At 37.1% G+C, this 15,628-nt stretch overlaps 1 protein-coding gene across 2 annotated transcripts in view; it reads left to right on the top strand.

Moving 5' to 3' along the window:
* Positions 1-15,628, top strand: part of SEPTIN7 (septin 7) — a 61,706-nt gene that overhangs the window by 31,651 nt on the left and 14,427 nt on the right. For both annotated transcript variants that reach the window (XM_021553263.3, XM_021553262.3), the window contains 5 exons: positions 4,062-4,168; positions 9,423-9,523; positions 10,131-10,265; positions 13,085-13,202; positions 14,779-14,871. In XM_021553263.3, the coding sequence (XP_021408938.2) occupies positions 4,062-4,168; positions 9,423-9,523; positions 10,131-10,265; positions 13,085-13,202; positions 14,779-14,871 (554 nt within the window). The remainder of the gene's footprint in view (positions 1-4,061; positions 4,169-9,422; positions 9,524-10,130; positions 10,266-13,084; positions 13,203-14,778; positions 14,872-15,628) is intronic.

Raw genomic sequence — 15,628 nt, 5'->3', positions numbered from 1 at the left:
CATGGATTTCACACCATTGTTCCAGTTTTTCAGTTGTTCATTTCCTTTAGTTACGTGTTTAGTGCTATTCTGGAAACTATTTACATGGTTTGCAAACCATCCCAGTGGTCTCCTCTGATCCCCAGAAGTACGTTTGAGGTCTGTATGCTTTATATATTAAAGAGGAGACTGAATGTGGGTTTTTGGTTTTTTCCCTTGGTTTTTCTTCTCATGTTAACAGCTAGTCTTATATGTGTAGGGAAAAAGGAAAGTACTTGATCAGTGTTCTGTTCACAGGTATCCAAGGTTAATTTAAAGTAATGTGCTGTGAGCCATCTTTATGAATATGCTAATGGTCAAGAGGTAATTGTTAACCCTAGTGTATAAGAAGAGTTCCACTCTATTTGTTCAGCCATTTCAAAATTCATGGACTTGAGAAGAGTTGGAACTTTTGCTAGTCCTTTGAGGGCCATAGAAGGTATTCCTTCACAAAAGTATGTTAGTGAAAATATGTGCTTATTTCTACCAGCAAGGGTGGCCAGCTCCATGTGTTTGAATGTGACAATAAGAACTGCTTGCTAAAATGTTAACATTTGAAAATACTAAGTTACTCATAAATATAGGACACAAAATAATGAAGAAAAATAACAATATTCAGAGGAATTTGAAGCCTATGTGAAATATTTAGTGGGAGAGAGGGCAAGGTAAAAGGCAGTACCTGGATACCAGAAATAATTAACATTATGGAGCCAAGATTACAAAATAAATGTTTCTTTGTTTTCTTCTTTCTAAAACACATTTCTAAAAATTGCTCACTCTAAATCAGGCACCTAGGTCTAATAACAACATAATTCATTATGTGATTGGGAGTTATTGCTGTTTAAAAGTTTCTATTACATTGCATCCTTTTGCCAACTCATGCAATGGTCAAAGGGCAAAATACATCAGAAGTGCTCGCTGAAAGTGGGAAGATACATTTTATTTGGGACGTATAATTTTGTTTCTGGAAGGGCAAATTAAATTTCACTTGTTTTCCCTTCTCCCTTGTGGTTTTGTTAGTCGTATTCATAGCCTGTTGCATCTGTGGAAGCCTTTCCCAGCCTTTTGAGTATGCAATCCTTTTAGGTAGTTTTGGGAAGGACAGAGGGTTTTGTTTGGCTGTGGAGTTAAGGGGTTTGTGTGTGTTTGTTTGGTGGTTTGTTTTGGTTGGGGTTTGAAGTTTTTTTTTTGTTGTTCTACTATTTAGCAAATTTCTAATGAAAATGAGAATATTTTAGTGTGTCCAGAAAGGCTGCTAGAATGTTCACTTACAGACTTACAGTTGATCTCTCAAATTCTTCTTTCACAGAGAAACGCTTGTTTTATTACAGTGGAAGCAGCATGGCTTCCTGTAGTACAATATTAAATATTCCAGTTAGAGTTTTTTGCCTACATTTCAGTGCAATTGTTTTATCTGATTATAGCCTCTTACTGCTGTTGCAGATGCAGAACCATACATTGTCTAAGCACAGCTGCATCCTGGATAGGTGCACTGAATTGAGATATCACTCTTATATGTGATAACTCAATTGCTGCTAGCAGTTAAGCAGTTTAAACTGTTATAATCTGCACTGGCTGATTAAAGTTAGCATGATGGGCAAGGATATCCAGGATGCTGGGCACCGTTGGGAACAAGATTGAGCATAAATATCCTTAGCATAGTTTATTTTCACTAATATCAGCTCAAAATTATCTTCACTTCCTTGCAGCTGTGAAGGGTAGTGAAGGGTGAGGAGGAGAACATACCTCAGATCTCTCAGGGTGTGACACTTCAGCAGTTCAGAGACTGCTTGGTATGGAGTTAGACAGATTCCCAAGCCATCTAGGGCAAACTGCTGGTTTTCCATTACACTCTTTTGAAGCTGAAAATCTTATTTCCATAAGTTAAATTTCAATGACAGCTTGAAAGGCACTCATTTTTGGGAGAAGTGGTTGTTTCCACTGTTTTTAACCTGAAATTCTTCAGTATATTAAGACTGGCAGTAACCCTAATAGAAGGGAGAAAGAAGGATCAACCCTTTTTGTCTACTTAAATAGAATCTGATGCTAAAATCTTCCTTCAGTACTGTAGTAGGGTGCCTTTTACAAGATTATGGTCAAGTTAAAAAGTGAAGGTAATGGAAAGGATATGAATTGTCCATTTCAAAACCAGAGCCACCCTCTTGAGGGCTTCAATAGAGTGGATTAAATCCTTCAGTTTAACTGGAACGATGTCTATCTCTTGAGCAGGCTTGTGAGATGGAGGTTAAGCTTTAACCAAAATGCATCTATGAGAATGGAGAGTTGGACATTTCAGAAGCTTCTTTTTTTTGCAGAATTGATGGGGTGGCCTCTCAGCTGCAGCTGACCCGGCCCTTTAAGTCTTGCAAATGCAGAGTAGAAAATCTGTGTCCAAACCAGTTGAAATTCTGTGTCCTTTATGACCAGACTCGGAGTGTTTACTGCATAGTTTGTAGGTGTCTCATGCATCTGACCACGGAAGAAGGCAAAATCTGCAGGGCAGTGGTGAAGGCTTGTCAACAAGCGTGTCCCTGCTGGCTTGCATAAACGTGTCCTGGTGGGGTTATTGTTCATTGCTATCTCGACACCCTACGTTGAGTATCTATCTCCCTTTCCATCCGCCTGGCCGTGGGCAGCCCTGCTCGCAGCGCGGCTTAGCTCATCTTCTCAGGAGGGTGGGGTTTGAGGAGCAAGCGCTGCTGAGAGCGCGGACAGCCGGCAGGAGCTCTGGTTGCAGTGTTTCATCAGCTGCTAATCCGTTTACAGTGTAGCTGATGAGATTGCTCGGTGCTGCAGACTGTGCTACACCGCTGTAATCGAGATGGCCGCTGTGTATGAGCCAGCTCGTCTAGGAAACCCAGATACCTAGTGCAGGGGAGGCAATTCCTAACTACTTTGTTACATAACTCTATTGCATTAATCCAGGACTTTTACCTCGAGAAGTTGGAAGTTTTCTCAGTTCAGTCTCTAAATCAGCACAATGTTTGTTGGGGCTGGAGTGATTAGTGCTTTAGTTAAGTATTACCTTTTGATTATGGGCCGAGTTCAGCTAATTTTCCTCCCTCGGTGAAGGTACATGGTCTGCCCTCCAATTTGTTAGTTTGAAAGCAAATTTCCCTGTGTCGGTTTCTGTTTAGGTCAATGTACTGACAAACTGCATATGAAACCTAAACAGAAAAAAAGCAGCATTTTTTTATACCTTTTTCCTTACATTCATGCTGCAGTGAATTGTTATGTTGAAGTAGTTTCTTAGCAAAAAACCAAAAAAACCCAAACACCCACAACAAAAACACCAAAAAACTAAGCAAAAGACTTTTATTTTAAAATAATAAATAGTTTATCTGAAATTCTTGCCCTTGTCTATGTAGAGCTGTAAATGGAGGGTAATCTTTGCTGTGGTGTGTTTAGCTGTATTTGCTTGGATTGTCATGGCAGTAGTGTCTCCAGATTGTTCAGCAAATATGATTTACTGTTGCTTGTGAAGAAATTATCAAAAAATTGCCTAATAAAATCCAGCTTCCTCTGTACCCCAACAACAATAAATTCCCAGGCAAGCCATGTAGTTTGAAACTTCATTTTCTCTTGTGGCTTTAATAGTTATAGCAAACTAATCTCATCCTTTCTCCCCACCCCCGCTTCTTTTTCTCCTTCCTGATAATAAAGACTCTCTAATAAATAATATTTGAAATAAAGGAGAGAACTTAATCTGCTTTGGCATTATGGTGAGTTATACCAGGAAGATAGCTTATGTATAAAATCCAATGTAATATAATTTTGTATGTTGTAATGGGAGAAATGGACAAAAGTGCTGAATGCACTCAATACTTAATATGATCAGAGAAATTGTCTGTAGAGCCCAACAATGACAAATTGGATTTGAAATGTTTTCCTTGAAATTGGAAAAGATTATAGATTCTCAAAGTCTTAGAGTGAAGTGCGTGTTTTCAGGTACTATGTTTAAAGAGTATTTGAAATGTGGATCTAAATGTTTATATTTGATGTGATACTCCTGGTTTTACTGAAACTGTTCTGTTTTCTTCTAGGTGAATCTGGACTGGGAAAATCAACATTAATCAACTCATTGTTCTTAACAGAATTGTATTCCCCAGAGTATCCAGGTCCTTCACACAGAATTAAAAAGACTGTACAGGTATGTCTGGGGAAAAAAAGGTACAACCTGAATATTGTAACTTGCAACTTAGTAATGTAAGGTGATGTACAGGTGTCACATAAGCACCTGAATTTCAAGATACATTTAGTGATTATATGAACCACTAAGACATATTCAGTGTGTATCTTAACAGCAAAATTTCCAGGTTCTCAAACCTGTAGCCTGTAGAAATGTGGGAGCCCTGAAGTGTTTTGTGTTTTGCCTGTAGATTAAAACGCACATATATGTGCAGAACTTTTTGAAAATGTATGTAGTGTTTATTATCAATTAAAATAGTGAGTAAATCTGTAGAAATACATAGATGTGCAAATCTGGCTGTCTAAGGCAGGCTTTTAGAGACCAAATATTAAATTATTTGACAGAAGTGCAGGGACCTGGGTATAAAAATATCTGTGAGTCTTCTGCAGACTGTATCCTTAGTGGTACCTTGTTGACCTGTTTCAAGTTGTTATTCTGAAACATCAGGGACTAGGGTGAGCCTGCCTGACTTTAAGCACTAGGCTTAGTTAAAGAGGATATTCCTGCAAGTGCATGATGCAACTGAAATATTAAGTCAACGACTGGAAAACTGAAGCTGAGCCATTTGTTTTGTGTAATAACTTGCTACTGATCAATTACATTTTCTCTTAAAAAAAATAACATGTTTTCAGGTTATAAAAAGATTACTAAAAATAAGTTAACTAATGCTAAGAAATAATAATGCTATAGGTAATTTGTGAAATCATTGTGTTTGTGAGATACTTCTGCCTTCACAGCTGAACAGCTGAATAAGTATGCATGAGCTCTGCTTACATCCCTTGATGTGCACTTACTTAAGACTTTGGTGAAGATAACTTGTGATAATCTAACCTTGTACAGGTGAGGACCAAGGGTGCTCACCATTGCTTCCATTGTCCAACAGAGTTAATCCAGCTGCAAAATTCAACTGTGGCTGAAGGGACTGGGCAATTGCAGAGTTGTGATAAAGGGATTGAGCACTGTGTTGAGTTAGGAGGGTATGCAACGTGCTAAACAGAAGCTGTAAAATAGAGTGCTTTTTTACTCATTGGAATCGAGTAATTAAACTCTGGTGCCATGAACCACTGTCCTTATGCTTTGTAGGACCTTGGGATTTTTTTTGTTTGGGGTTTTTTGGGAAAAGTCCTTGGAAGAATTTGTACACAAGCTAACAAAAAAACCCAAAATGAGATATCTTTTGGAGAACACACTTCCCTCCTAGTTAAAGGTGCATCAGTGTAAGAAAAAATATGAAGATCTGTGTGGAATTTCTGGAATTTGAGTTAAGTACTTTCATCTGTTAGGGGGCAAGATTAGATGATCTGCTGTTCATTCTGACCATCAAGGTGGTTTGATTTTTATTGATTTACTGGTGTAAGAAAAAGACATACTTTTCAGAAAGCCTCACTTAATGAATTTTTTTTTCCTATGTAAAGCTGGAGAGGGAAAGAAAAGGGCTTGAACAGAGCTCAGGCTGAAGAGTCATTGCATTTTCTTCTTACTTCTACTGTGTGGGCTAAAGCTTGAGGCCAAAGAGCTGTTTTCAATAGTGAATCGGAGTTTGACGTTACTTAGAGAATAATATGGTGGGAATGAAATAGATTTAAAGAAGGTCTTCCCCTCTAGAAACTAATTCTCACTTTATCTAATAAGTACTTTTTTTAAATAAACTTAAAATGCAGTTTTGCTTTCAGTTCCTTTGGATTAATGAAAAGTCAGTGTAGCATTTTAAGAAAGAAACTGAAACTGTCTTATTTCATTGTTAGTGTAAGTGAGGATAAAATTGTTTCCCCTTGCAAGTTCGAAAATCATGTGTGGTAGCAATGTGTATGATGTGGAGGTGTTTCCTGTCAAATATTAAAGAATAAGCAGTGGGAGTTGCTGTTTGGATCCACTGGATTTGTACTCTGCCAGTGAAAACCTTTTTAAGTTGAGGATTGATAAAAGGGTTTTGTAGGGTAGGGATGAGAGAAACCACCTCACTTGAGCATCCTCAAATCTAGGTTGTTATATCGTGGGAACAGTTTCCTGATCAGGAATTGTGTAAGAGGCTCTCACATAGATACACACAAACTATGGTTTGGGTTTGAAAACCATTGCAGTTTGGAGTTGTTTTGTGAGGCAGCTCTTTGCATTTCTCATAGAAAATCCAGAAAAACTGTTGAGAGTAAGTGATGTGGTATCAGAAGAATTCAAAGGAAACATACTCAGAAATGAGAGGGTATTAACTGTGTTTTTGCTGATCATTATCTGACTGCCTTAAATGCAGGATGGCAAAGGCATGTTTCATCCAATAAAAAGCAGTCAAGCTGTAACAAGCACCAAGTGATGAACACTGTGTAGTAACTGCCAAGGAGACCCGTGTGACCCAGCTGACTGGAGTGCATGGGAAAATAGCTGTTTGGAGGAGACTTTTCTTAAAAAGTCTTGAATTCCAAGACTTGAACTAATGTTTTCCATGAATCCCTTGGGAATACTTGTAAATCAGATGATGGGATGTAGTTGGATGCTTAACTGTGAATGACACTAGTTTACAGTGATTTTCTGGATCTTTTCCAGATGTTGCTGCTTTCTGTGCCTTTGACCATGTATGGACACATCCATTTAGGTTAGAAAAATGCAACTTTGCAGAAGTTTTGTAGCAGGGTCTTCATCCACTGTTTCCTACCAGTAGAATCTACTGCTTACAGTATATCCTGGATGTGGTCTGATTGTCCACAGCACAAGCACAGGGCTTTTCATTCATCAGCTAATGTTTCTTGTTCTGTAGGTTTGTGAAAACCCTGCTCTGATAGCAAGATACCTACATGAATTTATGAAAATTTAAATCCTCACAATCCAGTAATGTATTAGCACTGTCTGCAGAGATTCAGTTGCTGCAGACCATTTGTCAGAAGGTGACTTTACAAATTCAGCCACACTTAGATTTTACAAGCATGCAGAATCAGGGAGAATGTTTGGCATGACATTTCTGAGATCTCCTGACCTTTCTTTCCCTTTGTTATAAACATATGTTCAAGATAATGATTTATTAATTGCTTCTTTTGAGAACGCATTCCCCTGTAAGCCCATAATAATTTAATGACTTTTGCTGGGATTTTTTTTTGCAGGAGAATAAAGCTTGCAGCTGGAGAATAAACCTTGCAGCTCTTGGCAAGAGTACATCTCTTAACATTATCATCTCTAGTATTTTGCTAGTGCTGTGGGTTTTGTATACTTGCAGACAGCGTGGTAATAGGAGGGCTGTGTTGTTACTATATACAAGACAGTCAAAAGAATGCAAGGAATCAGAAGTTAATCTCTTGTGTGCTAAAGCTTGTGAGTAGTAAACTCTTGGCTGAGTTGACTATGGCAAGGGATTACTGTCTTGAGTTCTGGTATCAATTGTGTACAATAAAATTTCTTGATAGATCTCCAGAGGGTGGGGGGAAGTACATTCAACCATAATTGAAACGTACATTTCAAAAGCAGTGCATGTATTCCTAGGTTCTCATGGCTTTCAGCTGCATGCTTTTGGAAGGGCGAGAGTTGTAGTTTGTGGAAGAGTAACTTGGTGGTGGCTTAGGCTGGTGTGTGCAGTTTTGTTTGGTTGGTTTTAATTCTTGGTTTTTTACACCTTCCTAACCTTGTAGTAAGGCCTCTTCATGTTGGAGTTTGAATTAGGTGGTCTTGAAGTCCAGCCCAACCTGGATGTTTCCATGACTAGTATCCTGGTAGCCATTAACTGAGAACTAGCAGTGATAGGGACTGATCTGACTTGGGTAGGATCACTACTGATGAGTAGATAAAAACAGCATCCTGCATACTCAGATGTTAAATATGAAGCTTCCTTTGTAGGCAGTTACTGTTTTCTGTGATTCTGGATATTCTCTTTTGAATTGGAATCAGTTGTGCAAGAGGGATTTAGTTTGACTTTTTGCAGTTTTAGTTTATCTTGTTGGTTTACACTGCATCACATAAGCAGTGATTACAGAGCATTTGCAGCAATGTTCAGGTGTGGCTGAGAGTCTACTTCACTTACACAACAATTAGAGATGTGCAAGAGCTTAAGAAGCATTAATATGATATTTCTCAAATCTTGAACTGGTCAAGAAATCATCCAGATAGGGTTTATTATAAAAATAACTTTATTTTCTCTCCCCAGTTAGGGTTTGTGATACTTAAGAAATGTTAAGCAACAAGTCTTCCAGCTCTCATGTGGTTCTGGACAAATGGCTTACGTGGCTGATTTCTTGAATCCACATCTAGAAAACAGTGTCACTAGTGATTTAATAGGAATTGGTTTAATATCAGGGGGGAAAAAAGGATGATTAAATGTCTAAGCAATTGGAATGAAGCCAACATGGGTTTGTCATTTCACACTGCTGTGCATCTCACTTATACTGCAGTGGTGTACAGCACGTTTCCAGTCAGATGGACCTGACATTGGTGATAATCAATAATTACTGAAACATTAGTAGGACGAAGGGGGTAGCAGTCCATGTGTTGCTTAGCCTAGTTATTCTCTGTCATGACATGCTTAATCTGTTGGATGACATGTTCACTGCAAGCTGCCTGAGCTGTGCTGTGGATGGGTGATCACAACTGGAGGCATGAAATCCCATGCCCCGATCTTGCTTCATTCTTTGTGCTGATGCAGTCGCCTTCTGAGGCGGGTTTCCATCAGTGACTTGAGCTAACAGGAACTCAATCCATTACAGTCACACAGGTCTAGCTCAGCAGATTGCAGCCAGATTGTATCACTTTCCAATATAATTCTGTTTGTAATAGGAAACCATCACTTTGAGATTCCAGTCCCAACCATTATGCTAGCTGAAGAATAAATGTATTCTTAAAAATACATTAACAAGACTAGAAGTGTCTAAGGTGCTTGAGGAGAGGATTAGTTTTGAAAAGTATCATTTTCTTTGAAATGACCAAGTTTGCAACTTTATCAAGTTTAATTCCTGGTTAAGGTTTTTCCTGTTTATCAGGAATTTAAATATTACGATGTCCCATATACTTAGAGGATTCTTTTATCAGTGACTTTATTTAAATAATGACCTTCTTCTTTAAAAAAAATATTCATTATTGTGAAATTATTGGAATTTTATAAGCAGAATACAGACACAGTGTCTGTGAAGCAGAAGAGTTAACAATTCTTTGTCAGGCTTCTTATCCATTTAATGTTTTTCCCAGTGTTTAAGATAGGTGACTAAACTGCTGAAAATTTAATCTTACTGTATTCATTTCATAGGTTGAGCAGTCAAAAGTTTTAATCAAAGAGGGTGGTGTTCAGTTACTACTTACAATAGTTGACACACCAGGATTTGGAGATGCTGTGGATAATAGTAATTGGTAAGACATTCTTTCTATCTTCTTCCATGATAATTTGCAACCTTTTTTGCGTTTTGTGTGCGTGTGAGGTGTCAGACCTTGTGACATATTTTAAAATGCAGACTTCAATATTCTGTTAAAATATTAACACTTCTAAACTTTTCATTTAGGTGAAAACTTTTAACTACTGTAATTCCAAATACCTTTATAACTTGACTGAAATGCTGTCAGCCTTTCCCCTTAAACAGAATGGTGCATTTGGCTCTTTATCCACATATGCAGTGTGCAGAACCATCTTCTGTGCTGTCACAAGGTGCGATCGGTGAAGCATATTACCTTAGCTACAGTTCTTAAGTATTCTGTTTAATGCTTTTACAATGAAGGTGATTGTGTTTGAAAGGTTTTTTCAGTGGACTCTCACTGTATCTTCAGAACTATGTAACTTAATTTTAGGTTGAGGAGTTAGTCAGTTGCAGTGTTGAAGTACCTTAATTAAAGAAAGCAAATGAAAAGCAAAAAAACACACCCCAAGCTGTGGGGAAATTGTGAACATCTATTTCTTAGCAAAACCAGGATTCTTTCCGTAAATAATGTAATTTACAAGTTTTTATTCCTGTAATCCCTGCAGCTGGCAGCCAGTTATTGACTACATTGACAGTAAATTTGAGGACTACCTGAATGCAGAATCTCGAGTGAACAGACGCCAGATGCCAGATAATAGAGTGCAGTGTTGTTTATACTTCATTGCTCCTTCAGGACATGGGTTTGTATTAGTCTATTTTATGTTTTCACTCTCTTATCTCAGATAAATATGCAAATTTGTCAATCCGAGTTCCAAATTGGATTTTCTCAGTGTCCTGCAGATCATGCTTCATTTCAAATATCAGTTTACTTTGACTTGTCAAACATTTGCAAGCCAAACACCAGAAAATACGATTGCATATTAATTGCATAACAAGAGAAATAGAATTCTAGCAATGAAAAATACAAAGACATTTACAGGTGCCAGGTATGTATGTGATCTATATATCTTTAGATCACATTAGGAGAAAGTGGTTCACATGTCAAGCAAAAGGATTTTTCCTTTCCATTCTTCCTCCCTCCCATTAATGTAAATTGAAGATGGGAAGTTTCATGCATCCATGTAAGCATACCATAATTCACTTGGTGTGTAGTATTTTGTCTTGTGGCAATTCCAGTATAGACATTGCAGATTTTTTTTCTTCAGTTATTATGTTATCTTCCACCTTTGCATAGTTTTTACTTGATCAGACTTCTATCTAGTGGTAGACAGGGAGAACTGCATTTCCAGGGTGTGTTGGGTACAAATTAGCTGTCTGAAACTGGTTGTGTATCTTTTTATCATGGTATCATGACTAAATTTGTCAGACTCTTGAGTTATACCTTTAAAACCAGAAGGAAACAAAGAACAGTTTAAGCCTGTTCTATTGTGTTGGTCAAAAGTAGTGATACTTGTTGAAGGGAGAGTTGAAGGGATTTAAAGAGTATTCCTCAGGCACTAAAAAATGACAGCTATTATCCTTAGCTTCTGTAGCTAGCTTTGGAATGAGCCTAATAGTTTTGAACTGTACAGATACTTCCAAATATGGAAAGAAATATCAGAGGGTGGAGGTTTGTTGTGTAGACTTGCCTTTAAAAAGCATTTTGTTGTTGTTCAACAGACACGTTTGTAATGCCAGTTTTGCTCAATATGCATGTCAATTTTAAATGCAAACACTTGAATTCTTGACATACTGCGTTACTACTGGGCAAAATCCAAAATGTAATTTAAATAAAGGGAAGATGATTCCTTGTGTTAGTCATTTGTTTCTGAGCTAATTTTCAGATTCTTCAAAAAACATGTCTTCCCTGCACACCCCCACATGTGTTAGAACTTCCTAAATCAGTGTGAGATACAAATTTGTTCATAAGGAAAATGAAAAGTAATTTTTCCAATGGATTAAGATTTGGTCACTAAATCTGTGGGGCTAAAAACTGTAAAAGTACATTCCTTGTACAGGTATTTAATGTTATATTTAGGAGAGAAAAAGGTGTAAAATTATGCTAAGTTTTCATACTATTTTTCAATTCTTCGAATAAATTATTAAAATTGTCATCTCAGTAAGGAAGTTAATGAAGAAAATTGGTGCTGCTTTTAGCATTCATTTCCTCTTTTAAGTTGCTGCCCTCTCTGAAAGGACAGAGCTCATGTCCTACCTGGTTTTTGTGGTGATGCAGTCTTTACTTCTGTTTCCTGTGCAGACAGCAGCACATCTAACCCACCAAGTAGTGTCTTTTTTACTCTTAATGCATGATTATATTTACATTGAGTTAAAGCATTTGTAGGTGAACTTACTCATACTTGGTGTTTTAATACATTTGTAAAAGCCTACTTTAGAGATTTAGCAATTAATAACAAAACAGTTGAAGTCCTTCTATTTAATGCATCCCACCATTTTTAGCTAGTTTTCCCATAAACACCTGAAATTTATTGAATTGGTTTCTGTGGAAGCAGGGGGAGAGAGTGGAGAGGCAGGAGGAGCCTTCCAGGTAAGTGAATGGGGTGATGATGGAATTCAGTCTTTCTGCAATTTGGAACCTTTATGTAAAGCTTTCCTGCTTCAGTCTCCACTGTAAACATTCAGGTCCTTAGGTGAGCAGACCTTTTGAACAACTCTGCTTTGGCAACTGCCCTTCAAACCAGTGTTGCTGCCCTAGGTAGCTTTTTGAAGCGTTGAGAACTGGTGAAATTATTGACAGGCAGAAATTGTTTAAATGAACTTAATTCTTTTATGTATGGTTTTCAGAAATATCAGGACCAAATGAATCTGGTTTTAATGTTCCTAATACTAATTTGTTTTAGATGAAGAATAATCTTGTTAAATCCTCTAAGTGAATCCTTTAAGCCAGACTAAACTTGCTATCATTAATGAATCAAAACCTCTCTAGTTTTACTTCAGGAAACAGGAAATACTGACCACTTTGATACACACAGACGGTGAATATACTACCACACAGCCACCCTATACCCATATGATGGTTTAGTTTTTGTTACTGTCATCCACTTTCATAACTGTATTTTTGTTTTACCTACGAATTTAGAGATGAGATATTTCTAATTCATTTGTACCTAGGCCACAGAGGTTACCATCTTCAGCAGTCTTAAAGTATTAAAAGTCTCCTAGCCCATTCTCAAGAGAAAGCATACTGAGACATGACTTTCAGAACCTGCAACTGTATGTGTGAACAGAGCATAATTCGCAACTGTGAGCTCTTATCACTCAGGTTTTAGGTGGGATTATCTTTACTACCTTCATAGAAGAGTTCTTACCTCTTGCTTAAATGAGTGTACTTTCAGCTAGCAGAAGACTCACGACTGCTAGTAATATTAACTTACCACTTATTCCTCTTGTATTATACAATTTAGGGGATTTGCTATAATAATTGCAGGTAACCTTTTCATTTTCAGTCATATGTCACTCAAAAATCTGTGTCTTAAGAGTAGTTGTCAGGACAAATCTCATCATTTGTACAATCTTGTTTAATTAATATAAATTGCAAAGCTCTAATGCTGTATTTCAGACTTAAGCCTTTGGATATAGAGTTTATGAAGCGCCTGCATGAAAAAGTGAATATTATTCCACTTATTGCCAAAGCAGACACACTTACACCCGAGGAATGCCAACAATTTAAAAAACAGGTGAGTTTTATATTTACAACATAAGATAATTTAGTTAGTTGGTTTCTATGGAAGTTGTGAGATTTAACTTACGTGCAAAGTTTAAGCCCTGAAGCAATAACTTGAGACAGCAAACCTAAGTAATTTATATCTCTAGATTTAATTATAAATCTTGGTGAAATAATCTTGTTTGTGTCCTCAGGGGAAGTGGTTTCAAGTATAGGATGTTTCTTGGCAAGTGAAATAATTCACTGCTAAGATAAAAATCAGTAAGGGAGGAAAGAAGCTTTCAGGATTTAGGTGCCTAACGGAAGTGTGTTTAAAAAAATAAGGTATTCAACAATATCACAGTTTTACTGATGGCATTGAGGTATTCACTTCCATGTTAATGCACTGTAATTATTAAAGATACCTCAGGTATTGTATGAGAATCAGTAAAGCTGTTCACTCTTGGGTCTGGTAATGCATTTTAAAGATGGTGAGGTAATTCTAACATTGATACAACTGATATAATGTCTTTGTATTTGTAGAATGTATTTGCTGTGCATGTCTACAAGTAGTTTATGTTTTCTTTTCAGCCACATTATATTATCAGAGTAGAACAGTTAAGCTTTGTAGTACTGTATGAAGAGGACAAGGAGGACCCAGAACAAGACAAGACATAAAGTTTGTTTTATTGAACTCTGTCCAGTCCTAGTGTAGAAGAACACAGAGTTCTGAAAAGAAGGTGGCATTAAGCGGTGTTATGTGTAAAACTCTTGATTTTGTTAGATAAGATTAAAAATTAGATAACAGAAAGGAAAAAAATGGTAGGACACAGAATACTTCTAAATATTTATCAATGAGTGGATGTTAAATGGGAAGACTTTCCCAAACCAAACTTTCAAAGTAAGTCCTTGCATGATTTGGAAACTTAACTTCTCCTAAGACTGCAAACCTGTGAGCCAGAAATATTCCCCAGGGCTCCGCAGTGCAGCTGTCAGCTAAATGGTCTAATATTTTTCCATCCTAAAATTCTGCAAAACTAATCAGCTTGTTTTTAAAAATACCCTTCAGACAAATATAGCATCAAAACAGGACAGTCACTTTATTTTCATTATTGCTTGCAAATATTTTTCAACAGTACTAACTGCTAGAGTTAGTCCATCCAGTCACAAGCTCTATTAAAATAAGCAGGTGATCCTGCTTCAAGCAAGTGATGCTCAGGTATGATGGAAACTGCAAAACTGGTTTGACACTTTGTTCTATTAGGTTTTGCACCTAATTTTATGCAGGCAGAACTCTCATTAGAGTAAACCTCTTGTTTGTTTTGTTGTAGAAAATTGGTATTAATTTTTGCTGTCTTATATTGGTGAATAATATTCTGGTAGCTGGGAGGCTACCAGGCTCTCTTCTTTTGGCTAAGGAGAGATGGTTACACTATTAACCCTTTGGGTGTCACCTGAGGGTGTTAAACATGCAAGTTGTGTTGTAGTTTAAGTCAGGGTGATCTAAAGGATTTTACGTATCTAACAAAAGGAGAAACAAGAGACTGCATCAAAAAATCAGACTGTTAAAAAGTATTAAATCCTCAAGCTAATAATAATTTTGTTTTTAGATAATGAAAGAAATTCAAGAACACAAAATTAAAATATATGAATTTCCAGAAACAGATGATGAAGAAGAAAATAAGATTGTTAAAAAGATAAAGGTAAACTAATTTTCTTTTGAAAAAGTGCTTATGGAGGTGCAAGGTTGGGGGGGGGGGGGTCAAGTTTGAAAAGCATTCTGTCATTAATGAGGAGCCCACCAAAGTGTTTAGTATATAGAAATCAGATGTAAAGCTGTCCTAAGGGTCAGTGTTCCTTATCAGAAGCAGTGAATGACATTATTAAATCATCTAAGTCCTTCAGTGGCTAAAATTCAGAATGAGAGCACTAGATCACATGCTTGTTAATGTACTCTTAAAGATCACTTTTTAAAATTCATCCTTATTTGACTTCTTTCCACCCTCCACAGCCTACTTTTTTTTGGGGGGGGGGGGTCTGAGCTTTGAAGGAGGCAAGGGTTTTCTTTCAAACAGAGGTGTACAATGGCATAAAGTGTGTGCATTACAGCCAACAGCTCTCTGGCTGATTGATACACTGAAACCCTAATGGAGATAAATGACTAAAGAAAATCAAAAGGACTGTAGGGCTGTTGAAAGGCTTTTTCTTAGTTTATTCATGTTTTCAGTTTGTTCTTTCATGTTGGAGTCCATGTTGTGTTTGTTTCTTGAGCCTTGCTTCTGTTTGTTCAGTAGCTGTAACAACTTGTAAGAGCTTTTACATTTTTTTGTTACTGGGGAAATCTCCTAGGATAGATAAACACAAATAGGACAAAAATGGAAGATGTTCTGGGACAAGCCTAGAGAAGAGCAGAATAAAAGCAAAGATAAAAGTGCAAAATACTGAGCTTAGTAGACTGCC

Source organism: Lonchura striata, chromosome 1 (assembly GCF_046129695.1).
Source record: "Lonchura striata isolate bLonStr1 chromosome 1, bLonStr1.mat, whole genome shotgun sequence".
NCBI lineage: Eukaryota > Metazoa > Chordata > Aves > Passeriformes > Estrildidae > Lonchura > Lonchura striata.
The sequence above is the reverse complement of the archived record's forward strand: the minus strand, read 5'-3'. Positions and strand labels throughout refer to the sequence as shown.